The sequence below is a fragment of the Mesocricetus auratus genome, unplaced genomic scaffold (assembly GCF_017639785.1).
Source record: "Mesocricetus auratus isolate SY011 unplaced genomic scaffold, BCM_Maur_2.0 Super-Scaffold_100013, whole genome shotgun sequence".
NCBI classification, from domain to species: Eukaryota; Metazoa; Chordata; class Mammalia; order Rodentia; family Cricetidae; genus Mesocricetus; species Mesocricetus auratus.
In genome coordinates this window covers 27,632,367-27,659,497 of record NW_024429196.1, presented here as the reverse complement: position 1 = coordinate 27,659,497, position 27,131 = coordinate 27,632,367, and the positions used below count along the sequence as shown (strand labels likewise).

General features: G+C 41.4%; 1 protein-coding gene across 1 annotated transcript in view; it reads left to right on the top strand.

Moving 5' to 3' along the window:
* Positions 1 to 19,989, top strand: part of Taf3 (TATA-box binding protein associated factor 3) — a 143,113-nt gene extending 123,124 nt beyond the window's left edge. Inside the window, exons 5-7 of the mRNA XM_005071716.4 lie at positions 13,672 to 13,921; positions 16,558 to 16,664; positions 18,073 to 19,989. Coding sequence (XP_005071773.1) covers positions 13,672 to 13,921; positions 16,558 to 16,664; positions 18,073 to 18,187 — 472 coding nt within the window. The 3' untranslated portion in view covers positions 18,188 to 19,989. The remainder of the gene's footprint in view (positions 1 to 13,671; positions 13,922 to 16,557; positions 16,665 to 18,072) is intronic.
* The last annotated feature ends 7,142 nt before the right edge of the window (positions 19,990 to 27,131 follow it).

Sequence of the window (27,131 nt, the reverse complement as noted above, 5' to 3'; positions counted from 1 at the left end):
GTGATGAACCCCGAGCTTCTATTTTCAAGCTGCTGTAGGTCTTAAGAGAACTTGAAATAAGGCTAAGACTGAGTAATAGAATTGGGACATTGTTTATTTTATAATACTGTGCTGAGCCACAAGCTCTCTTGCTCCAGATTTCTAGAACTGGACAAAAAATAGAAATAAAAGACCCTATCCTTTGGTCTTTACATGATTCCTCAGCATGTTATATCTTTTGGATAAAATCGGCAGTTCTTGTATTTAAAAACCATTTAAACAAGTACTGCTATGTGTGGTGGTACTTAACATAGTTTTTAAATCTTTTTTTTTCTAATTTCAAAAATAATACATGGCCATTATTTTCTTTAAAGAGTTAACTGAGGGCCAATGAGATGTTTTGAGGGTAAAGGCACTTGCCATGAGCACCCACATGGTGCAAGGAAAGAACTGATGCCTAGAGGTTAACCCTGACCTCCACACTTATATCCGCACACACACAAATACATGCTTTTAAAAGTCAAGTTAACCAGTCGGGGCTTGAAGCTGGGACTGGGGATATTGTTCAGTTGGTAAAGTGCTTGCCTAACATGCACTAAGTTCTAGGTTCCAATACCTAGTACCAAATTAAACCAGGCATGGTAAGACAGGCCTGTAATCCTAGCACTAAGAAAACAGAGGCCAGAGGATGAGAAAGTTGTCTTTACCTACATAGTGAGGTGAAGGCCACTTTGGAATACATGAAACCTTGTCATGATGATGATGGTGGTGGTGGTAAGCAGGAAAAGATGAAACCTTGTAATAAGGATGATTACATGAAATGTTATCATCCTAATAATATGAAAATAATAACAAATAAGTTAGCTGTTTAAAATATATAGTTTGGATAGCTAAGCCCCCTATCCCACAAATCTCATCCTTTTTCCCAAATAACCAACACTAATTTCAGTATCTATTTCACCAGTTTTTTTTTTTAAATAGAATTAGTGGCCAGGTGTTGGTAGCACATGCCTTTAATCCCAGAACTCGGTAGGCAGAGGCAGGCGGATCTCTGTGGGTTAGAGGCCAGCCTAGTCTACAAGAGCTAGTTCCAGGATAGCCTCCAAAGCTCTGTCTCGGAAATCCCCCCAAAAAATAGCATATGCACTCATCTATGGCTTGCTCCTACCTCCTGGCAATAAATTGATCATAGACATTTCATGTACTTTTATTTTAATCTAGCTTTTAGAACACTGGTGTTGGACATGAACCAGATTTTGAACATGACCATAGTATAAATTATGACCTGGCTATGAAGCACTGATTAATCTGTACATGGACATGTGAGTTTTGTTAAAGCATAGAGGAGCAATGTTTGGAACCAAGATGAACAGAATGAGTAAATCACAGTTACAAGTGCTAAATGGCCATGTTCCCCATCACTGCCACCATTAAGCCATTCAAAGCCAAGTAAGTAAGGCCCAATGTCTTTCTACTTTTTTTTATTGTTTTCGCCATTTTTTTGGTTTATAATAAATACAAAGACATTAACATCTGTCTTATAAATTTAGGTTACTATCAAAGAGCCTTATAAAACAGACTTTTAATTGCCCCTTCTGCTTTTTTCTGGCCTCTCTAAAAACGTAGGCTATCTTTCTGCACACAAGTACACATCTGTCTACCAGTATATGTGCATTAAATACTGACGTTGCTCATTTTTTTCTTTTTTTTTCTTTTTTTTTTTGTTTTTGTTTTTCGTTTTTTGTTTTATGAGACAGGGTTTCTCTGTATTGTTTTGGAGGCTGTCGGTCCAGCCCAGCCTCGAACTCACAGAGATCCACCTGCCTCTGCCTCCTGAGTGCTGGGATTAAAGGCATGTGCCACCACCACCCGGCCTCTTTTTTTTCTTTTTTTTGGGGGGGGGACGTTGCTCATTTTTAATAAAACTAAAAGATGAAAGATAGCTCTTCTTGTTGGACAGTGGTGGCTTACACCTTTAATCCCAGTATTTTGGTAGCAGGAGTAGGTGGATCTCTGAGTTTCAAGCCAGTCTGGTTTACCAAGGGAGTTCCAGGACATTCAGAGCCACACAGAAAAATCCAGTCTCAAAAAATAAATAAGTAAATAAAAATAAAAAAAGAGGAGGAGGAAGAAGAGAAAGAAAGGTAGTTCTTAAAATTTGCTTTATTTCTGCATGCTAGGGATGTGGGTGGAATTTGCCTGCTGACACCAGAAGTGGATGTCAGATCCTTAAGAGCTGGAATTTACAGGCACTTGAGAGGCACCACACATGGATGCTAGGAACTGAACTTCTGTGCTGGAATAACAGCATGTGCTCTTAATCACCGATGTATTTTTGTTCTTTTTAATTATTTGTAGTTGTGATGTGTATCCACATGCAGGTATGTGCACATTAGTGCAAGTGCCTGCAGAGGCCACAGGTGTGAGGTGTCCTAGAACTGGAGTTCTGGTGGTTTTGAGTCACCTGGGAACCCAACTCGTAGACCAGCAATAAATGCTCTAATTGCTGAGCTATCTCTCCAACTCTGGTTTGTTGTACTGTCTCACCAGGGGGCACGGTGAGGTTTATACCTTTAAACAATATTAAATCAGTCATTTCTTTAGACCTTGTAAAATGCTCGATTGTTTTTTTAATGTGACCATTTCTTCAGTATTTATTAATTGAAACCCTTCAATGAAAGTGTAGTTTTCTTTGATTGTTTTGAAATGTAGCTCAAACAGGAAAGGGCAGATAAATGCTGACTGAATGTCTCCTGTTGCTATCTTCAGAGAAAGGAGTTAGTAGAGCTGACCTAGAATTACACTTAGTGATGATGTTGGATTTAGTCCATCTCTCCCTGTTCCTTCCCCTCAACCTGTTTCCTTCTCCTTTTCCTTCCTCTTCTATTATTTTTGTTTACAAATGATCTTGTCTTTCCTAATATTGTCTGTTAGATTCAATACAATCTTATCAGTGTTGAATAGCTTTCATGTATTTCCTATGTGTTACTGCCCATTTCCACAGACTTCAAATTAGCCATTCTTCTAGAGAACATTGATTCCATTAGTGGGATAGGAATCCAACTCAGACACTAGATGTGGCCATTGCTACTAGAATGTCATAACTTCTAGGCCTTTGCAAATGACAGAACTAGAAAATAGGTATATTTGTAAAGGAAAGAAAATCAGGCAAGGGTGATGTCTCTGGGTAGACTGCTTGTTGTATAAATTTTAGGGCCTGAGTTCAGATCTCCAGTACCCTTGTAAAAAGCTGGGCATGGTGGCACACAACTGTAATCCTAGGACTGGAAAGATGGAGATAGGAGGATCTCTGGAGCCTGCTAGCCATTCAGTTCAGCCAATTTCTGGGCTCCAGGTTCAGTGGGAGACCCTGTCACAAAAAAGTCACAAAGCAATTGTGGAAGAACCTTGACCTTAACCTCTTGACTCTACACAGACCCACATGGATGAGCACAACTGCACGTACACCACATACACACACACACACACACACACACACACACACACACACACTTGATAATAAGCTTATATTTAACATTGTTGATACTTCTCAATTTATTCTGTGCCCTTTTTACATATGCAGTCTTGAGTGCCAACATAAGTGGCACTTGTTCTGTTCTATAAGAACTCTATAGAGTACCCTGCATATGACAGTACCACTATTACTGACAAGACTTCCAAATGAAGTTAAAGATTCGGTGTTTTTTGTTTTTTTGGGTTTTTTTTGGTTTTTTTTTTTTTTTTTTTTTGGTTTTTACGAGACAGGGTTTCTTTGTATTGTTTCGGAGGCTATCGGTCCAGCCCGGCCTCAAACTCACAGAGATCCGCCTGCCTCTGCCTCCCGAGTGCTGGGATTAAAGGCGTGCGCCACCACCGCCCGGCGTGTTTTTAATTTTTTAAATAAAACAAATTTACTTTAACCCACAAATAAAAGCATTATATAACTAGATTAAGGAAGCTACTCAAATACTTCCAGTGGCTGGTAAGATGACTCAGTGGATAAAGGTACTTGCCACCTTGAGCATAGTGATCTGAGTTCTCTCCCAGGAGCCCATGTGGTGACAAGAGAGAATCAGCTTCCAAAAGTTGTTGCACTGTAGCAAATTCATATCTCCCAATGCACACATAAATGTTAAAATTTAAAAGTAAGATTAAGATTTTCTTATCCTTTGTTGTTGTTGTTTTTGTTTTGTTTTTCAATGGGGGGGGTAAAATTTTATCGCTGTTAGTTTTTTTAACAATATTGTATTTGTATCCAAAGAGCTGTGTAGTCACAGTTATACTCCCTCCCCCATTATTCTCTCTGATCCCTGTAGTGGTTTAAATAAGAGTGACCTACAAGGGTTTATATATTTGGAGGAAGTAGAATTATTTGAAAGGATTAGAAGGATGGGGTGGGAAGTATGGCCTCGTTGGTCTTGATGGAGGAAGTGTGTCACTGGGGATGAACTTTGAGTTTCCAAAAGTCCATGCCAGGTCTCTCTCTCTCTCTCTCTCTCTCTCTCTCTCTCTCTCTCTCTCTCTCTCTCTCTCTCTCTCTCTCTCTCTCTCTCTCTGTCTCTCTCTCTCTCTCTCTCTCTCTCTCTCTCTCTCTCTCCATCTCTCTCTCTCTTCCTGTCTCTCTCTCTCCGTCTCTCTCTCTCTTCCTGTCTCTCTCTCTCTCCGTCTCTCTCTCTCTTCCTGTCTCTCTCTCTCCCCTCCCTCCCTCCCTCCCATCCTCCCTTCTTCCCTCCTTGCCTCCCTATTCCTCCCTGTCTCCCTCCCTACTGCCTAAGGATTAGGATATTGCTCTCCATAATGATAATGGACTAACCCTATGAAACTGTAGGCAAGTCCCCAATTAGATGCTTTTTTTATGAGTTGTCTTGGTCATATTGTCTCTTTGCAGCAATGAAACACTGACTAAGTCCCAACTAGTCCCGCTCCTATCCTATGTCTCTCTTTCCTTTCTTCTTTTTTTGGGAGGTGGGGGAGGGCAGACCCCATGCAAGCAGTCACAGCTGCTGAGTATTCAGCCACATTGTGTCCAGAAGACAGTGTTCCACATGCCTCTCTGCCGTTCAGTTCCTACAGTCCTCTGTTCCTCCTTTGCAATGTTCCCTAGATGTTCTGTCTGGAGTCATGCACAAAACATTCACTATTCTTAGCACTTAACCAGTTATAAATCTTGCTTTGCCATTGCCCAGTGCTAAAAGAGGCTTTTCTGACCAAGGCTGAAATACTTGTCTATGAGTATAAATATGGGTGTTTAAAAGAGAGTTTAACTATATTGTTTAGCCATTTGTTAAAACTTCAGTAGTGGTAGTCTCTGATGTTGAGTCTTCCCAGACTCCCAGGGGTACCGCCAGTTGTTTGGGACCAGCTTGGTGCCACAGGCATGGTGGGACTGCCCCATGAGTGTGGACTATGTGGTTCCCATCGGTTTACTTTACTTGTCACCCAAGTGGTCTCTCAGTCCAAGGCAAAGCACCTTCAGGGGCAAATATGTATTTCTCCCATGGAGTGGGTCTCATATCCAATCAAGAAGCTATTGTACTCATGTTCATATCTTGCCAGACAGTACAGTGTTGTAGCATGGAGAGTATACAACTGGTTGTGACTATTAATGGCCCTTCTTCACAACAGCCTGCATAGCATATCCCTGCACTAAGACACTAGTCAGCAGAAATCTTCATAACTTGGTTTCTCTGTGTCCTGTATACAGAGCACGTCTTCAGCAGCAGAGGCTTACTCTGTAGTTGCACTGGGCATCCAGGAACAGTGGCAACAGGTTGTATTGCTCTAGAGGGCTTCTGTAGTTACCTGGTCACCAGCTAATAGGGATTTGCCCTCCTCGGTGTTTGCTTTTACACTCTGCTACGGATGTGTGACCAGAGTACCAGCATCCTGAAGTCTCCTGAAATGATGCTTATAACTGACATGCTAGGGGATTTGTTCATTTCTGCTTACTTTCCATTCAAAGACAGCTTTAAAAGTTAATTTTTTGAGCCAGGTATAGTGACACTCACCTATAGTTCCTGTATTTTGGGTGGCTAAGGCAAGTGGATCCCTTTAGTTCAAGGCTAACCTGGTATAAATAGCAAGTTTCAGGCCAGCCAGAGCTACATAGTGAGTGAGACTCTGTCTCAAAAAAAAAATTGATTTTCTTGTATCTAGAGATCATTTACCTGACTCCGAAGTCAAAAGTATATGACAAAATATATTCAGAGATATTTTTGCTTCTTCCCTTTCCTTTTACATAGCTTACTGAGAGCTTATCATTTCATTTTTATTAGTACCATTATCGCTCTACTGGATCTTTTTGCAAGTATGATGAAATGTTCATTATTCATTACTTATCTGAATGTTAGTGCCCTTTTAGGGTATTTTACAGATTTTGAACATTTGACAATAGGAGTATAATCATTTGGGCCCTTCCCTTGGAAATAAGATTCTATAATGGTGATGTTTTTCTCTAATTACTTCATGCAATTTGTTTCATTTTTCAAATAGGTCATGCCTGCATTAAAAGATAAAATGTTTGCTACTTGATGTGTACTTGGGCTATGACAAGATAAAATACCCATTTTATGAAACGATGTAAATATTCAAGAGGCAAGCCACAAGCTTGAGGAATTAAATCCATTTATCGTTGTCTTATAATTATATGAATGTTAAAATTTGAGTTGTGAGGATCAAGAAGAATAAGGAATAATGATTGATTTGAAGAATCAACATAAAACTGATTCTCATAATTGTCTTTGGGTATTTGATCAACGTGAAATATGGAAATGACTGTCTCACTGTTTGGCATTTTAAGTACCAATACTCTAAAATAGAATTCCTCCCAAGTTTGGAATATTTACTTATATACCTAAGTTAGAAAAATGGAAAAGTTGGTGTATTTGTTTTCCATTCCCACATAACAAATAATCCTGAAATTTAGCCATTTAAACAACACTTAGTTCCTGGTTCTGCAAGCTTTGAACAGTTCTCTCTCAGGCCTTTGGATCTGCTGACCAAGATAGCGTAGTGGGAAGTCCTTAGTGTCTCAAGCTCACACAGGTCACACATGCAGAGACAGCAGCTGGCTTTCCGCAGTGAGTGGTCCCAAATGGAGCAAGGGGAAGTGTGGAGCACTTATGGCCACTCTTGGAGGTCACCCATAGTGACTTTCATATTATTTAAATCTACCCATGTGTGAACAACAGACTGACTGCATGCTTAGGCCAGGTATGTCTGGGGCATTCCACAAAAGTGAAAAAGCAAAAATAGGAAGAATAGGCGTACACGTTCTTGTCACAAACCAACTGAGGTTCCACAGCAATATTACTATAAAATATCAGTAATATATTTCCATTTGTTGTGAGAAGAGATTCATTTAGCATATGTAAGAATGTGTTTCTTATGGTGATGGTGTGTCTAAAATCTAAAACATTTAGAAGGAAGTAAATGAATTGTGATGTAAAGAATGTGTTTTTTCCTCAAAGTGATTTTTCTCCATTGAACAACTTGTGTGTTCAGAAGGTCACATAAAATCCGCAGGCATGATTGCAGTACTTTTCCCTATGGTATCATGTCACCATTTAAAAATGGCCATTCACTGTTAGGGTAAATAAGTAAGCCATTATGAGAGAACTTTTGAACTGGAAGAGTACTTTAGTAGCCAGTTATTTGGACTTTGTTAATTTAGATTACTGGTTTCATAGGGTTTGCACACAATAGCTGAATAATGAGGATCATTAAACCTCCTGTGCAGAACACATCCAAATTGTGTTTGCCTCTAACCTTAGAGGCTCTGAGGGCCTGGGAGGCAGGGCCTGGCTCTTTATTGACTTGTCAAACTGTGAGTTTGCATTACAGCTCATGACCCATTCTGTTTGTTTCACTGATTTGGGGAAACAGGTAAAGAAATCCCTCTGAAAGTCCCTCCTTCTGCACATTTGTATGAATAACACCAGTGTTTAGAGCAGTTAGAACACTGTGACTAAATCCTCCAAAAGATGTAAGGTTAGCAGCAGAGCCTCTGTGGGGCACAGCTGTGGGCAGTATTGCTTTCTCTGTGAGACACAGGCATCAACAGGAGCCTGAGGGTTACTTTCTGTGCAGTTCAGTAGGAGGGAAAGGGCAGCCAGGATCCAGAATCACCTCTGCAATGAAACTGATTGAGTGTTTATACTAATCAGGGCTGAGACCGTGTATTATGTTGGACTGCTACATGATTTTTCATATAGCTAAAAGCGAGATAATAGAAATTTTTTCTTTAAAAAATTGCTTTTAAAATTGTATATTCAACTACCCTAAGTCACTTAGAACCTATAATCAAAATAAAATAACTCACTCTCTAAGAAGCTTTCCTTTGAACTTCAAGAGCTGAGGAAGTAGGTCATTGTGGTAGTAATATAATGCTGCCATGACCCCTTGAAAGTAGAGAATTAGAGTTACAGTAATTTGTCTTGTAAACTAAGTACCCAGTTTAGTAACCTCTCTCTCTCTCTCTCACACACACACACACACACACAAGCGCACACACGCTATCATACCAATATGTAAATGGCCTTACACTAAATCCTACCTCTTTAAGAACCCACTGCCTCTCAATCGGCACACTGAAGATCTAGCATATAAATTCATGTGTCTCCTGGAACAAACTGCATCCAAACTATAACAATATCTAAAGGACTAATGTATTATTTTAGCTATACAAACAAATAGCCTAGCTACACAAACAAAACCAAAAACTCTCTTCCTCGCTTTCTTGGTCTTTAGGCTATAGATTTCCGTTAACAATGACAAAGTCACCCATAACGATAACAGTCATCTGTATTGTGAAACCCTTTGACTTAACTTGGGACTTTATATGTCCTATATTTATAACTAAACTGTGGCCAAATCATCATTTTGTTTAAAAGTTCCTAGAAACACTTTAAATGTATATATTTTTGCTGGGCATTGGTGGCACGTGCCTTTAATCCCAGCACTTGGGAGGCAGAGGCAGGTGGATCTCTGAGTTCGAGGCTAGCCTGGTCTACAGAGTGAGTTCCAAGACAGCCTCCAAAATAATACAGAGAAACCCTGTCTGGAAAAACCAAAAAAAAAAAAAAAAAGTATATATTTTCCCTTTTTCATTAATTTTTATTACAAGATTTACATGTTAATATGGATATGCCAAGAAAAAGCACTCTGTAATCCCAGCATATAGAGGTAGTTCCTGATATATATATTTTTTTTCTTTTGAACTTTTTTATAACTATACACATAAATATTCTTGCTTGTGTTTTTCTTCTTAGAAAACTATTACCCACAAGTATTTTTTTTTATTCTTGATAAAAATAACCATGTAACACTTCAAATAATGTGGTATTTTGAGACAGGGTCTTGCTGTGTAGTCCTAACTGTCCTGGAACTCACTGTATAGATCAGGCTGGCCTTGAACTCTCAGAGATCCTCCTGCCTTTACCCACCCCCCAAGTGCTGGGCTACCACACCTGACTAAATAACATACTGTATACTGAACCAAAGGGTTATCCATTGCGCCACTGGCCATGCACAACATCCTTCAGGTTTTAATAGTCCTTCAGAAGGGCCATGCCAGCTACCTCTCCCTCTACCCACCTGCAGCACTGTGTGTTCCCGGGAGTCTTAATCTTCGCAGTAAAGTCATTGTCATTGTGATCACATCTCCCACCACTGTGTACATTTGTCCTATCTCTAGTATAAATTCTGCTGACTCAGTTCTACTCGCTGTGTCCTTTCCTCACAGTGGACTCGCTGTTAGTTTTAAAAGATGCTGTTTGTTACAATAGTTGCTTTTCTTATTGCTGTGACAAAACACTGAACAAAGGCAGTTCAAGGAAGGAAGGAAGGGTTTCTTTCGCTTCACCATTTGAAAGAACAGTCCATCATGGTGGGGAAGCTGAGGCAGCTGTCAGTCACATTGCATCCTCAGTGAAGAAGCAGAGAGGATGAGTGATACTCAGCTTGCTCTCTCTAGGACTTCAGTCCATGGAATGATGCCAAGGCCATCCATTGGTGACCTTCTGGCCTTCTTCAAACCTTCCTGGAAGCGTACATATAAACATACCCATAGATGTGTTTCTATAGTGCTTTAAATCCAATCAAGTTGACAATGAAAATTAAGCATGGCATCTGCTAACAGGTGACCAGTTCACTATTGTGACATTAGCTATCTGTTTTCAGTGTTAGGGCTTGAACTCAGAGCCTTAGCTACACTCATCAAGTATACCATGAATTATGTCCTAAGCCCCTACTTTTTAAAAAAGCATGTTTTATTTAGTTTAATATGTATGTTTATGGGAATTTTGTCTGCATATATGTCTATTACACCATGTGCATGCCTAGAGGCCAGAAGACAGCATTGGATCCCTTAGGATTTGAGTCACAGACAACTGTGAACCTCCAGCTGGGTGCTAGGAATTGAACCCTGGTCCTGTGAAAGAACAGCATGTACTGTTAACCGCTGAGCCATTACTAAATAAATATATTTCTAATTTATCTTTTAATATGGTAAATATTTAATTTTTAATATGGTAAATATTGATAAATATGTACCTTTTTTATGTTTCTTAATAATTTTGAACAATGTAAAGGCCAGCTGGTTGTGGTAGCATACACCTTTAATCCCAGACCTAGGGAGGCAGAGGCAGGCAGAACTCTGTGAGTTCAAGACCATCTTGATCTACAAAGTAGTTCAAGGACAGTCAAAGAAACACAGAGAAATCATGTCTTGAAAAACCAAAAGCCAAAACAGTTTCTTTTAGTACACGCCTGCAGGTAGCAAATCCTTGGGTTTTGTTTGGCTAACATGTCCTTAGGTCACACTATTTCTGTAAAATTTCAAAAATGGAATTGATTTTCCTTAGCATAGTGGTCTTTTGTTTCACACTGGCTTTGAGTCAGTTGCCATCTGTTTCTTTTGAGAAAGTGGTTGTTCTTTTTACTTCTAGCTGCTGCTTGGGTTTTTCTCTGTTTTACAGTATTGCTTGGATGTGCTTTGACTAAGGTTTCTTCTTATTGACCTGGAATGTGCTGAGTTTCTTAAATACATAGATTGGTATCTCCCATCAGTTTTGTAAAATTCTTCATGTCCAGTATCTTAGGGTCCCCATTACAGTCCAGACTTCACCTTTCAGAGTCTTCACACAGGGACTACCTGCCACAAGTTGCTGGCTCAACAGCTGTCTGAAATTGCAGAGGAGGAATACATGGCCCCTTCACTTTTGCATCCTTCATGCCTTTAACTCCATCCAGCACCACAGGGATAACACTGCCCAGTGTCCTCCAGCAAGGGATGGACTCTGCCCCCTGAGCCACACCAGTGTTTGTTTACAGTTGCTTCCTAAAGGCAATCTAAAGATGAAAAAACTCAGGCTATTTTACAGGTTAGAAGTTTAGGTGGGCTGGGGGGCATGCCTTGAAGGAACCCTTTGTTCCAGTGCAGAGCCCACCTTTTCTTAATGGCCCTAATCTCCTTTACAATGATAGCCTCTCTTCCTGCACTGCCTTGGCTGTAATAGTTAGCTACCAGTGTCCTTTTCTCTCCAGACTATTCAATTTGCATTTCTCTCCGGCCCTCTTGTGCTCTTTTGCTGTAGACCTGCATAGTGTTATCAATAACAGCCACACCACAGACTCACTAGTATGTTGCACCAGCCTTTAATCCCAGTACTCAGAGGCAGAGACAGGCAGATTGCTGAGTTTGAGGCCCTGGTCTATAGAGCTAGTTCTAGGATAGCCAGACCTACACAAAGAAACCCTGTCTCAAAAAAAAAAAAAAAAAAAAAAAAAAAAAGGAAATGGGATGTGAGGGAGTCAGAAGAAGAGGAGGACAAAAGAAAGAAAAAGAATCTCTTCCACCAAAGAAATTAGCCCATACGTTTGGTTTTTCAAGACAGGGTTTCTCTGTGTAACCGCTCTGGGTGTCCTGGAACTAGCTCTGTAAACCAGGCTGGCCTCAAACTCAGAGATCTGCCTGCCTCTGCCTCCCAAGTTCTGGGATTTAAAGGCCTGAGCCACCACCTCCCAGATAGCCCATTACTTTTAAATTTAGCTGCAGGCAAGTTCTCAAGATATGGACAGAAGAAAGCAACCAGATTCTTAGAATAGCCTCTAGTTCAGCTGCTAATATTGTTCCCCTTTCAAGCCTCTTGAGCTGGGCCTTTGTCGTCCACTCTATTTTCCAGGCTTCTATTAAAATAGCTCACTGAGTGCTGCTTAGAGTGTTCAACCACTTTCTGATACAGACTTACAAAATCTTCCATAGTCCTCAAAATAATAACCTGGCAACTCTTACATTTAATTGGGTGGCTCACTTAGAGTTCAGAGGTTTAGTCATTACATAATAGATAAATTTAATAATCCTTGAAAGTTTAAAGTGGTGGGAAGCGAGGGAACAGACAACAGGAGTGAACTGTCACTGGGCATGACTTGAGGATATAAGAGACCTCAAAGCCTGCCTCCACAGTGACACACTTCCTCTAACAAGGCCACACCTCCCTTAGTGCCACTCTCTTGGCGTCCATTTTCTTTAAAATCATCACACGTGGTGAAGTGGATGAGAGGCAACTTCTCTCTCTACCAACTTCTGTAGTAATTACTTTCCTTTTGCTGTGATCAAGTTTTATGACCAAGTCAGTTTATAGAAGGGCTCATTTGGGCTTACAGATCCAGAGGATGGGGCTCCATTATTGTGGAGAGGCTTGGCCACAATAGCGGGCATGGCCGCTCGAGCAGAAAGCTGAGTGATCACACCTTTAGCTACAAGCATGAAGCAGACAGGCCAAGCTGGAAGCAAGATGAGACTATGTAATCTCAAAACCTGTGCCCAGTGACAGCTGTACCACCTAAATCTCCCCCAAACTGCCTCCAACTGGAGACCAAGTTTTCAAATACCAGAATCTATGAGGAGCACTCTCATTCAAAATTCAAAAAAACAAAATGTAAAAACACCTGCCAGTTTGGGGCAGGGTGACTTCCAGGGAGGACGAGATTCCTCTGAAGTTAACAAGACTCCACAGTCCATGATGGCTCACAAGAGCTGCTCAGAAGTGACACAGCCCTTCTCACATTTCATCAGCCCCAGAAGTCATATTGACACATATGAAGTCAACAAAGGGGAGTGTGAAATCCAGCTACAGAAAAACACAATCCATCGATTGCACATCTGTGAAAAACACATGTGCATTGATTGTTACACTATCTCTACATATCTGATCACTGAAGGGCAGTTGGAGAAAAAGAAAAGTTAGCCCAGATTGGGAAACTAATTGATGGTGGGTCGTGAATTCTGAGTTCTTTAACTGTTTCTGGATGCTTAAAAGCAGATTTTTGCAAGACTAAGGAGATAGCTCAGCTCTTAGAGTGGTTGCCATTCATACATGAGACGCTGTAAAATAAATAAATAAATATGGATGGCAGTATGGCTCAGCAGGTGTGGGTACCAGCTACACAAGCCTGACAACCTGTGTTTGATTCTTGGAACTCACACAGTAGAAGAAGAAAACCGTCTTCTATCAAGTTGTCCTCTGACCACCACATACCCTAAATGTTTGTTGGTGTGTGTGTGTGTGTGTGTGTGTGTGTGTGTATGTGTGTTTTAAGTAAAGTAAACCTGTTTTGCTTCTAGACAAAGGATTTTTGCAGTAACTTTGAATATGTGATATATTTTGAATTTCACTTTTCTTTCCTTGACAGTGTCATCAGCAAGGTGGTGCCAGCTCCCGAGGCTAAGCCAGCCCCCTCTCTGAACAGACCTAAGACCCCGCCTCCAGCCCCAGTTCCTGTTCCTGTGCGTGTGAGCCCTACTCCTCTGCCACCACCACTCCTCGCCCAGGCTGCAATGTGCCCAGCCCTAATGCCATCCCCAGCCCCTGCCCTCTCTGGAGCAGGGAGTGCCAAAGCCCCAGTGCGGAGCGTGGTGACAGAGACGGTCAGCACTTATGTGGTGAGTATGTTTCCACAGCATCTAAGAAAGCTCTGGTTCCTCGATGTTGACTCTCACTAGCAGAGAAGCATTTCCATTATGACTGTATACTTAAATATAAGGACATCAGTATATACTATGACATTTAAATTCCACAGTGAATTCTTACTAGAGTGATAAAATTAGTGACTTGAGTATAATTTATGTAATAGGCATAGATCTTATGAGCCAGCTAATTATTGTATTTTATTTACTGAGATCCAGAGTTTATTAGAACTTACATCTTAAATAAAAATGGACCTTGAGACCATAGGACTTTGTGAGCATTCAAGTGCACTTTTTTATTATTAGCCCTCATGTATGAGCTGGAGACACAGCTCAGTGGTGAAGAGTTTGCCTACTACATACAGGGCCCTGAGTTTAACCCCTAGTACTGATAAAAATACATGCATCCTATCATAGTGAATGACTCCACATTGTCCTGGGATGTTTTCCCCATAACTCTAAATTCAACCCAGTAATGAAGTATTTATAAAGACATGTTCTCAAGGCACAGTGAATAGACACACACAAGCACAAAACAAACTGTTTTGTAAATGGAGACACTGATGCTTTTGATTAGCCTAACCTTTGCAAAGAGATGAATGACTGACAAGTGGCAGGGCAGGGCTGGTGCTGTTTGTTAGGAGCTCTCCAGCTGTGTGTTACATATGTGAAAGACTGGAAAGGCACAAAGGAGTATTTTTAAAAATCCTGAATACATTCAGAGAGTACACAGGCAGGAAAATTAGTGTAAAAATAATAAATTGGCAATTCGAGACAGGAAATGTGATACAAAAACCTATGAGGAATAAATTGGTCCATTGAAGAATCAATCGAGGAGTCTAATTGAAGCATCACCCCCACCCCCAGGTGAGTTTATCAGGAAAGAGTTTATACTTAATCTCTTCACCCTCCATTTGTTTATCTGTAATTAAGGGATTTGTATTAGACTCAATAATCTCTGTAGTCTTGTCTGGCTCTAAAGATTGCAACTTTCCAGTAGACATTTGAACTGACTCCACAGAGGTGACACCAACTGGGACAGTGCCCGAAAAGTCTTCTAGTCTAAATAGGTACTTTATAGACTGAGAACACTGAGGGAGATTCTGTCACTGCCTACTGGTGTGATGTTGACAGTGAAATTCTTGTAGCTCCTGTTTCCCATTTCTAAACTATCCAAAGATTATTTACAATGATTAAATGAAGTCGTATCTTTGAAAGAACTCGGTACCCGAGAAAGTAGTGGGTGTTCCAGTGGTGCTATGGCAATTGCTTTTTTTCTTTTTTTATGTAACACAGAGTCACAACCTGCTAATGTCAAGAAAGGTCAGCCAGCAGCAGGACTGACCATGCATGGTGGCTTTACTCACTGAACACTCAGTGCCTGGTGACTGCTGGTTCTTTCCCCATGATGCAGTTTCTCCCAAGTTAGAGCCAGCAGCCAGAGACAGCTTTCTCCACTTTCTTCTAGAAAGGTTTGAGGTCAGTGTAGTCTGCCTTGTAGAGACTTTTCAAAAATAATAGCTCTTACAGTAAACCCATGCATACGGAGGAATATATCCACTTTTGATAACCCCTCACATGGAAACCACTGATCTTTCACATGCCTAGTCAGCTAGTACCTAACTACATAGGAAGTGGCCACCTTGCAAAATACACAGTGAAATTATATGTTGTCTTACTGTGAGGACATTTAAAAGTGGGCTTGACTTGGTGCCCTTTTATTGTACCCATGCAGAATTGGTTTCAATAATGTGACATTTGAGACAGTCTTACCATTAGGGACGGACACTTCCTGTTGAGAACCAAGTCAGAACTCCAGAACATGCAGTATTTGGAGCATGATAATAATTTAGTATGTAGTTCTTTGGCCCCATGAGTCTCTTATTTCATTTGCCCTTTAGTTGATTGTACATTTCTAAAATGTCATAAAAGGAATGGAAAGTTACTTAGTAACAGGTCTTTTATATCCTTGATCTTATCACCTAGTTCAGGAGAAGGGTTTGGCTAATAAGTAATGAGGGAATACATGCATGTTAGCCTGTATGTGCTAATTCCATGCTATGAATGTAGCCGGGAAAAAAATATGTAAAACTGAGCACTTTAAATATCAGTTGTTACTGGCATGAAGGCTTATAATTAAGAGTTCCGAAGATTATAGGAATTTCTTAGCTGAAGCTGATTATAGATTGTGTTATATGGTTTCCAAAGATGATTCTACAATGCCTTGTTTTTAATGATTTACAAAGCAGTTTAGAATATGCACTAGGAATATGTCACTAGAAATCCCAGCACTCAGGAGGTTGTGTGGGAGGGAGAGGTAAGGAAGTGTATTGGGACGGACGAGGAAGGAAGTGCGTGTAAGAGGGAGGGAAGAAGCTATTGGTGACTGACTAGCTGTCTTCCCAACAGGGGTTACTGATGGTGACTTACAATGCAGTGCTAGTCCACTGTATTTCCAGCTCACTAGCCCACTGTCTATGATCTAAAGCCGCATTTTACTATATTTCCAGCTCACTAGTCCACTGTTTATGATCTAAAGCTGCGTTCTTACCTGGCCCCTTTCTTTCTCTTTCCCCACACCATCTGTTTCTGCTCCTCCACTGTAACATCAGATCCGCGATGAGTGGGGCAATCAAATCTGGATCTGCCCCGGGTGCAACAAGCCTGATGACGGGAGCCCTATGATCGGCTGTGACGGCTGTGATGATTGGTACCACTGGTGAGTGCCCCCCAGTGCCCCAGTTCAGCCACTCTCCTGAGGACAGTCAAATGGAGCCTGCAAAGTGAAAGAACTGCAAATCTAACTTGTGCTGTTGTTGCAGAGCCTGGAGCGTGAATAGTTAGCTTCAGTTATATACCCTTTCTACAAAAATAAGAATATAGGCTTTCCCTCATCTTCCTGTCCACTGGCGTTGGGTGGGAACTACAGTACTTGACTGGCTGTGCCCAAGAGCAGACTCACAGACAGCTTGTTTGTTTCTGAAGTCTCCTCAGCTGTGTCCATCTGAAGATGCTCAGCCAAAATGTGTCCAACCTTATTTCATTCTTAAAATACCTGTTTGGCTATAATGTTTGCTGTCTATACAATAAAAGTGGAGCCAGGTACAGTGGAATGTGGGTAATCTCAGCACTCCTGGTGCTGAGACTAAAGGATCACAAGTTTGAGACCATCCTTGGTTACATAGTGAGTTTGAGGTCAACCCAGGTTACCTGAGACTCTGTCTCACACCCTGCCCATTTCCCCAAATGAAAACATAAAAGCAAAGCCATTGTATTACACTATTCCTGACTGAAAGAGCAAAATAAACTAATAATCTCCCCATAGGATCTATACAGAGGCATTTAATAATAAGATAACCCAAATACCCAACATTACTGCTGTGTAACTTAGAGCTCTGGGCTGATTTCTGATACATACATCATTTTTAACATTTACTTTTATTGTGGAGATGGAATATTGGTACACATTCCATTTTCCCACATGTATGTGAAGGTCAGAAAGCAACTTAAAGGAGCCCGTTCTTCACTTCCAAAACTACCACGTGGCTTGGAAGACCATGTTGTCAGGCGTAGCAGCCAGTGTCTTTGTTGAACCATATCACCATTCCTTAAAAAAAAAATCAATGTAAAGCATCAAAAATGGAGCGATTGACTGAACTCAGTTGGTAGAGTGCTTGCTTAGCATTTTGGAGGACTCAGATTCTATCCCCAGGATTCGAGGCCAGCCTTGACTGTATGAGGAAAAAAATGACGCCTTTGAAAACATGGCACAATGACTCACCAATATCCTCCTGGTGAGTCATTATGGTCTGCAATTCCTTTTACAGGGAATCAGATACCCTCTTCTAGCATCTGCCAGCACCAGGCATGCAAATAATACGCAGACAAAATACTCATACACGCAGACCTTGCTTCAGAAAAAGAAAATCATAAGTGCTGGGTGGTGGTGGCTCATGTCTTTAATCCCAGCACTTGGGAGGCAGAGGCAGGCGGATCTCTGTGAGTTCTAGGACATCCTCCAAAACAATACAGAGAAACCCTGTCTCAAAAAACCGAAAAAGAAAAACCAGAAAGAAAGAAAGAAAATCGTAAGCAACTTGTTTATCTGAACTTCTTTTGGTGTCTAGGCCCTGTGTGGGATTAATGGCCGCTCCTCCAGAAGAGATGCAGTGGTTCTGCTCCAAGTGTGCCAAGATAAAGAAAGACAAGAAACACAAGAAAAGGAAGCACCGCGCGCACTGACAGCAGCGTGGGCAGGACTGATGCCCCGCGCCGGTCGGGGCTGGGCCGGTTCTGCCATCCTGTCTCCCCCAGGCCCTGTGGACAGTGCATCCCCGAGGGGCAAGGACGAGAATGTGCCATCGCTCTGGATGCTCCCTTCTGAAACAAGGGCCTGAGCTCCCACGGCGTGTGACTGAAGAGCTCCAGTGGAGGCGTGGCCTGAGGGCTAGCGCCTCCAAATGCCTATTACCAGTGACAAGTATTAATAAAGACACCACACATCTTCCCTCTTGATTTCCTTTCTTCTCTCCAGAACCTTTTATTACGCTGTTAGAAGAGAAGGTAATGTACAAATGCCTTGATTGTAATTGAAGGATGCATCATTAGCTATAGTTTCCAAGCCCTCTCCCTCACAGAGATAATCATAAGGAAAGAACGCCCCAGTCAGAGAACTGGTAAATATTTTTGTGATGAGAATATATGAAACTCCCCCTCCTGACCCCACTTTTATTACTAACATGTAAAATGTTCAGGCTTTTGTGAGATACCTTATATTTTTTAAGAAAAAGGTTTCTATCATGTCCTGTTCACCTCCGTGCAAATTTTTTTCCTTTAGTCTATTTTATAACTTGGTTGTGTTCTAACCCTGCTCTTCTGTAAACTGCTGGAGTCTCTTCTCACCGCCATGTGTACATTTATCAACTTGTATAAAACTCTTGATACTAAGAACAATTTCCCCTTACTGTAAATAATAAATATTTATGAAGTAGTTATTTTTAAAATTTTTTTATCGTGTCTAATTCTGGCTTTCTCTGGAATCCACTGTGATTCCAGCCATGTCTATAATTGCTACTGTACGTAGTCAAAGAGGACAGAGCGAGAGAGACCAGCTATCCCTCCCTAAATTCAGTGCCCACACCTTGGTGGGGAAAGGACCCTAGCAGTTGGAAGGAACAAGGCAATTTAAATCTAGAGTTGATGGTTTGAAATTGTTTTGTTTGTTATATATTTTCTGTAAATTTCTCTCACTTTTACTAAAAGGACATGTAGTTTCCACAAAAGTAAAAAAAAAAGAAAAGAAAAATACTGTAGCATTTTGTGTTTATATTGTTTTATTTCTACAGATTTGTTCATGGATATTGTGCTTTAAGGTTGAAATGAAGTATATTATGAATTTTTTTAAGAAAACTCATCAAATTTCAGGGTATCACAAAACTTTATTATATTACTATACTGCCCACTATTTATTATATGTTATAGATATCTGAAACGTAAACCAAATATTTTATTTTTAATGTAAAAAACATCAAATTTAACTTTATTAGCATATTTTAGTGACTTTGGAATAACTGTGGACTTTTACTTGATTTTTGAAATAATCCCGATTTGGGCTTGTGTGAAGGCTATCTTGAATGTTAGAATGTGGGATTTGAACCTAATACAAATATACTAATAGAAATGTGATTTTTTTTTACTGCCAACTCAATTGATATTAGCATTATAATTAGTCCTATTTTAAAACATACAATGTGGTTTCAGAAATGCGATTCTCTGCCTTGATGTTATGCAGAACAGTGGGAATGCAGTCGACCTGAAAGAGTGGAAATCACCACCCTCCTTGTTTAGAAGCCAGAAGTTTTCTTCTCTACCCCCCAAAAAGTATCTATGTTGAGATATGTGTATTTTTTGTTTGTTTCATTCATTAGAGATCATTCTAAATACTTTCTACAATATTTTCACATGCACAGATATACCCACTAGTGCTTTTTGGAGAGGGTGAAGGGTGGGGGAAGTGCAAAATAAAGATTATTGGCTGTTTCGTAGTTTGCTTTTCCATTTTCTTTATTTAGGAATTAGTTCCCTGAGGCACGGTCAGTGACTCTGAAGTTGCCACGTCTAAATGAGCAGGTTGCGTGCACTCCTGAAGTAAGAAAAGAGGTGCCTATATAGAACTTTTTCCCGTTCCTCCTGTCTGAGAGGCTCCAGCCCACGAGACATTTAAGGAATTTCAATCAATTTTGTTGTCCCTTGCTATTTCATGGTTGCTTTCCTAAATCCAGTTCATGATTTTATAAATGGTCTTTGCAATAATAAAACCAAAGAATCATTTTCAGGGGGCTGGATGGCTCAAGGGATTAGTAATGGAATACAGAGCCTTTCACCTCTAGGTCAGTGAGTCAAATCCAGTCCAGGTCACTAGAGACCAAAAGTTGTCGCCATCGTATGACTGTTCAGTAGCCTGTGTAAATGAACTGGTGGTTGCAGTCTCCACTGATGGCTGTGACACCGACCAAAGGAAGTTTAAGAAACTGCAAAAAAGAAGTGTGGATTAGAAAATAGAACGTTGGTGTTACAAAGAAAAGTTAGGAAGTTGGTGAAAATCATTCTCCAGAAAGTAATGCCCCCCAAAATTATAAATGCCACAGATAGCGCAAAAAAGAGTGGAGGCTGCTTTCCTTAATGGCGGCATGGGGAACCAGAATGGTAAGAGGACAGGCATAAGTAGAGGAGGGTGACAGTCGAGTAGGGGGACTACAGCAAGCCCTGGGAAAAAACAAAAAGTGGGTGTAGAGCTAGGGAGATTTTCGGTGAGTACTTGCTGGACAACCACGGGGACCCGAATTGTCCCCAACACTCACATAAAAGCTGGCCATGAGAGTGTGCCTCTGGGGAAGCAGAAAGATCGATTTCTGGGGCTCAGTGGCCAGCCAGTCTAGCCAAGGTGGCAAACTCCAGGTTCAGTAAAAGACCTTACCTCAAAAAAAAAAAAAAAAGTAGAGTCAGTCCCTGGAGCTTTTTCTAGTCTATCAGAGGACCATGTCCAGATCCTAGCACCCCACTAGGAGCCTCAAATGCCTTTGACTTCATCTCCTGGGGATCAAATGCTGCCTTCTGTACTCCATGGGTGTCAGCAAACAGATGTGCACATGTATAAACACATACTTTTTTTTTTAATGTGTTCTTATTTTAGTGTTTGGCTTTGGTTTTTCAAAACAAGGTTTCTCTGTGTAGCCCTGGAACTCACTCTATAGACCATGCAGGCCTAAAGCTAAGAGGTCCACCTGCCTCTGCCTCCTGAGTGCTGGGATTAAAGTCATCCACCCTCACACCTAGTTATGTCTTTCTTAATAATAATAATAAAGAAGGAGAGCAATAGAGAAAGATACCCAGAGTCAGCCTCTGTCTTACACAAGTGCACACACATACACTACATACACACCAGTAAAGAAAAGTGGGGATTAGCTCTGCAAAGTGAAGGAAATCAGCTTCAGGAATGAGAGTTGTCACAGAATTTGAAGCAAAACAATGAGAAGTATTTCTCATTAGGAAAGCTGGAAGTTTCCGTCTGTAAGTAAAACAGCAACTTGTTTTCCCTTTATCCCAGATCATCTTTTTAACAGCATCCATCCTTTCTAATGAGAGAAGGGAGATGAAGTACTTACCCTGCAAGTGTTTTTTTTTTTTTTTTTTTTTTTGGTTTTTTTGGTTTTACGAGACAGGGTTTCTCTGTTTTGAAGGCTGTTGGTCCAGCCTGGCCTCAAACTCACAGAGATCCGCCTGCCTCTGCCTCTGCCTCCCAAGTGCTGAGATTAAAGGCGTGCGCCACCAACGCCCGGCTGCAAGTGTTTTTATAGGAGACAGTATCCAACAAACATACATGGAGGAAACTGAGCTGTTCTTAGGGTGTGATAATCTGCTGTCTAGGACTAGGGTAGCTGGAAAGGCATCTTCTTTGTGGCCAACAAGGAAGGTATTTGTCTTTGGAAGGTGTCTGTCACTAAATACAGTGAGGATTTTTATCCTCTGGCTGATGTATGATTCCAAACATGGAGAAAAATCAGAGACTGTTGTAGTATTCTGACCATGAGCTTTTTGCAGAGATAAAATTACTCAACAATGTCACCCAAACCACCTTTGTTCTCCCTTCAATATGATGATTAAACAAGGGCCTACCTGTCAAAGTATAAAACGAACAGTACATAGGGAATTCTTGCCACTGAGAATGCTAACCAATGATTCACTGAGGCACAGTTCTTAATACAAATAATTTTGTAGCCAATCTTCCCATCATTGCTGTTCTCTAGAAGTTCAAAAGTAGATTAGTTACCTGAACTGAAGAAGGAAGGAATGTCCTGTTTGTATGACAGTACCAGTCATTTCTCTTAGGAAACTGTTTCTTTAGAATGCTTGCATTCATTTCTAAAGTATAATGTACACAGACCATTATTCAGTATGTGCAGACCACTAAAGAGCCTTAAAATTAGAGTAGTTCAGCAGCAGGACAGTTTACCCTTCATTTCATTTCAGTGCAACACTTTTGGGCTGGGGGAGACGGGCCACTGGGTAAGAACTTTTGCTATGAAATCAAGAGGACCCGAGTTCAAATCTCTAGGACTCTGAAAGTCTCACATGGTTGTGCATACTTGTAACCCCAGTGAGGGCCATGGACAGAGGTGGGCAGATCCCCAGAAATCACTGGGAGGCCACCCTAGTCAAATAGCAAGCCACATCAGTGTCTAAGCCTTCACAATGGTTTGCGGGCATGAACACACACAGACACACACACCAAAAAAGAAAGGAAGGAAGAGAAGTAGAACATTTTTGCTGAGGATTGGGGATGAGGTAGAGCATGTGCTTGGCAAAGCCCTGGATTCAAAACCCAGAACCAAAATAAATAAAAAGCATATATGTGAGTTAGTAAAATGACTGTTGTTGGCTGATGATGGGACTCACCAGGTAGTGGAAACTGCCACCTGAATTTGATGCCCAGGGCCCATGTGATTGAAGATGAGAACTGAGCCCTACATGTTGTCATCTGGCTTCCACAGTAGGGTCCTGGCACCCTGCTCCACCCTGGACATACTAAATAAGTGTATGAAATCAAAGAAAAAAAAGCGGTGACTGCTAGCTAGTTTTCCATCCTTACTAGACAAATGAGGGTTCCACTCTTTGCAGAACAGGACCTGACCCATTCACCCACTGCACATTTGAGAGCAGCTTTCACAGAAGGCGAGCTGGTATCACAGCCAAGTATGTCTCCTGGGTATGGCCGGCTTCTCTTGTTCCTTCATGTCCCATGATTCTACCCTGCTTCCTGCAATGTTCTGTGATAGAAAATGGTTACACCAGGCACTGGAGAGCTGGTAGTTAAGGCAGCATACTGCTATTGCAGGAGAACCAATTTGATTCCCAGCTCCTACATCAAGCTTCTTGGAGTTGCTTTTAACTCCAGCTCCAGAGGGATACAGTGTCTCTGGTCTCTGGGAACACCTGCACTCAAATACACATTCTGCACACGGATACTCAAATATACATAAAATTAATGAATATTAGAAGCCAGTCATAGTGGAACATGCCTTTAATCCCAGCACCCCAGAGGCAGAGGCATGTAGAGCTCTGTGAGTTCAAAACTACCATGGTCTATATAGTAAGTTCCAGGCAGCAGGCCTATGTAGAAAATCCCTGTTTCAAAATAAAGAATAAATCTTAGATTTTTTTTTCTGACTGCATCATTGGTTGTATTGGCATGTACCCATAATTCCAGTACTCCATAGGCTGAGACAGGAGGATGGCAAGTTTGAGGCTAGCTTGGAGCTGTATAAGGAGGAAAAGCAGACTCAAAACAGGAGGGGGTGCATTTCATCAAATTCCAAGTGTATTTGCTCCCCTCTACTTTCTAAGGGCTCTAGCTCAGTCTGGCCTTAAACTTCCTGTGCCTGAGAACAATTTGTAACTTCTGATCACCCTGCCTCCACCTCCTGAGTTCTGAACTTACAGGCATGCGCCACCATGTCTGTTTAATGTAGGGCTAGGACTGAACCCCGGGTTTCACACACGCTAGGCAAGAGCTCTTCCTCTGTTCACATTTTTCTATAGCTGATTTTTCTACCACCTTAGACAAACCAGAACAATGTGTAATGATCATAACACAGAGACAGACAGATAGACATAATTGATAGAAGACAGATGATTGATAGAAGATAGATGATAGATAGACAGTCAGACAGACACAACATTTAAAAGCTCATCAAATGCTTGCATGAGCGATCCTAACAATAGATGCTGCAAGAAAAATATAAAGGTGCAGGTACATGTTTCACAAGCTCTAAATATGCTAGGTTCTCAGGACAGAAGCATCTTGTCAAATTTCCTATTACATTTATCAACGTGTTTGTGTGTTGGTTCATGCATACCATGACACACCTTTGTGGGTCAGAGGATGACTTTCAGGAATTGATTCCCTCCTATCATGTGGGTCCTGGAGATTGAACTCAGGCCTTCAGGTACCTCAGTTATTTGCCTGCTGAGCGGTCTCAACTGTTTCACCTGTAGTCCTGAGTGGTGACTTCTTGCTGTGACTCTGCAAGCTCATTGATATTTCCTTAACCTTTTGAAGCCATTTGTTTGGTCTTATTTGTTTTTGTTTTCCTTTTCTCTCCCTCCCTTCCTGCTTCCCTTCCTCTCCCCTCCCTCCCTCCCTCCCTCCCTCCCTCCCTCTCTCTCTCTCTCTCTCTTGGTTCTTGAAGATATCTAGAAGGAGGAGACTACCTTAAGCAAAATAACACAACCCTGAAGAATACCATTGTTTGTCCTGGATGAGTCAACCATTGCCAGTTTCAAGGGTTTGATGGTCCTGTTTGCCTAGTACTAACTAGTTAGCCCAGTTAGAGCCATAGCAGAACTTGGAGGGAGTTCAGAGTGTTCATCCACATGACCAACTTCTGATCATACTATCTCTTACTCTGAAATGGTGATTACACTTTGCTTTTGCTGGCTTGTAAAAATTAAACTCTTCGAAACTGAATTCTTAGACACTCAACTCCTCATCTCCATTCCATTTTTGTCTGTTTACTCACTTGTTTTGTTTACTGAGGTTCAGTCCTGCTTGTAGCCCAAGCTGGCCACAAACTCCTGCTCCTCCTCACTCCACCTCTTGAGTGCTGGGCTTACAGGCTCACCATATCCAGCTACTCTATTAATTATGGCAGGTTTATTGGCAATGTTTACAAAGTTAAGTATTAGGCAGAAAATGTCCTGCACTCAGCCATTTCGGTATGTTTCTTTAAGAAAAAAGTTGTCATTCCTCTGAACAGAGCACATCACATAAGGTGAGAATCCAAAAAACCCGTGCCCATTGCTGAAAGGGGCTACACAGAGAAGATGGCCAAAGGTCATTCACAGCTCAAAATTGAGTGCAGGGGCCTGTGAGATGACCCATCTGGTTGAGGCACTTGTGAAGAGAACCAACTCCATCCCCACCTCATTCCCCGAAAATAAATCAAAACGTAAAAAAGAGAAAAACTCTGTGTAAGGCAAAGGTTTATGGAAAAGTGGAAAACCATACAAGAGTAGAGATAAAGATAACTCAGAAGCCAGCCACACCCAGCAGATAAACTCTTACCCCCTTGTGCACTAAATTTGGTGTGTGTTGAGGTGGTGGGGTGAACTCAGACGTGTGCACATGAAGCCACATGCTCTAACACCAAAGGTGTGGTGTGTGTGTGTGTGTTTATATACACAGGTTGTGTGTGTGTTTGTGCCTATCCCTGTATACAAATGAGGAGGTCATACTAATAGTGTCAGTTTTTTAAAAAAATGCTGAGCATAATAGCTACCACTTACTGACTCATTGTCAGTTGTAAAGCTATGCATGGGCTGCACATGGGCTAGGGATGTGGCTCAGTCAGCAGGTTTTTTAGCTCACCTACCCTGGATTCAGTCCCTAACTCTGCCCTAAACAGGGGTAGTGTTGCTGGACTATAACCCCAACATTTGGGAGGTAGAAACAGGGGACTCAAATGCTCAAGATTATCCTCATTTGGACAGTCTGCCCAAGAAATGACTCTTCCCCCAAAGTATCCTTAAGCTAATTTTTTTTTTTTTTTGGTTTTTCGAGACAGGGTTTCTCTGTATTGTTTTGGAGGCTGTCCTGGAATTCACTCTGTAGACCAAGCTGGCCTCGAACTCACAGAGATCCTCCTGCCTCTGCCTCCCGAGTGCTGGGATTAAAGGCGTGTGCCACCAATGCCCGGCTTAAGCTAATTAATTGAAAAAAAAAAGTGGCAGCACACACTTATAATTCCAGCACTAGGGAGGCAGAGGCAGGTGGATCGCTGAGTTTGAAGCCAACCTGGTCTACAGAGAAAGTCCTAGAACGAACAGTCATAACTACACAAAGAAACCTGTTTTGGAAAAAAATGAAAGTGATTGATCATATGTAGTGGTGTGTGCCTGTAATCCCAACACTCAGGAGGCAAGACACAGTCTCAATCAATCAATAAGAAAATATCTGTAGCCAGGTGGTGGTAGCACATGCCTTTAATCCCAGCATTTGGGAGGAAGAAGCAAGCAGATCTCTGAGTTTGAGGTCAGCCTGGTCTACAGAGTTCCAAGAAAGCCAAGGCTACAGAGACAAATCTTCCAAAAACACAACACAAAACAAAACCAGAGACAGACAGACAGACAGAGAGAGAGAGAGAGAGAGAGAGAGAGAGAGAGTTTCTTTAAATTGTTCGCACAAATGCTGCAAAGAATGTATTTGAAGTCAGACGTGGTAGTACACACTGTTAGTCCCAGCTCATGCATGAGCAGGACCATGTGGCTGATGTTAATAAGCAACAAGCCAAACCAGTCACAGTGGCACTCACTCAGAAGTCAGAGGCAGGAGAACTATGAGTTCAAGGTCAGTAAAGCTACGTAATGAGACTTTACCACATGGGAACATACCACCAAGAAGAAGGTATTGTGCCTGGCTGTTCTCTAGTCATCATTAAACAGTTTCAAAGAACTACAACATCGAATCTCAGAAGGATAGCTATAGTTGGCTTCCCCTAAGCTCTACGAGTCCCAGACTGTGTTTCCATTTTCAGTCATCCCCGGCCTTGCTGTAGACAGGAATCGGAGGGAGGAAGGATGCTCTTACACCTACCCGAGCACGGACTGCTCAGAGCTAATCTCATTCCAT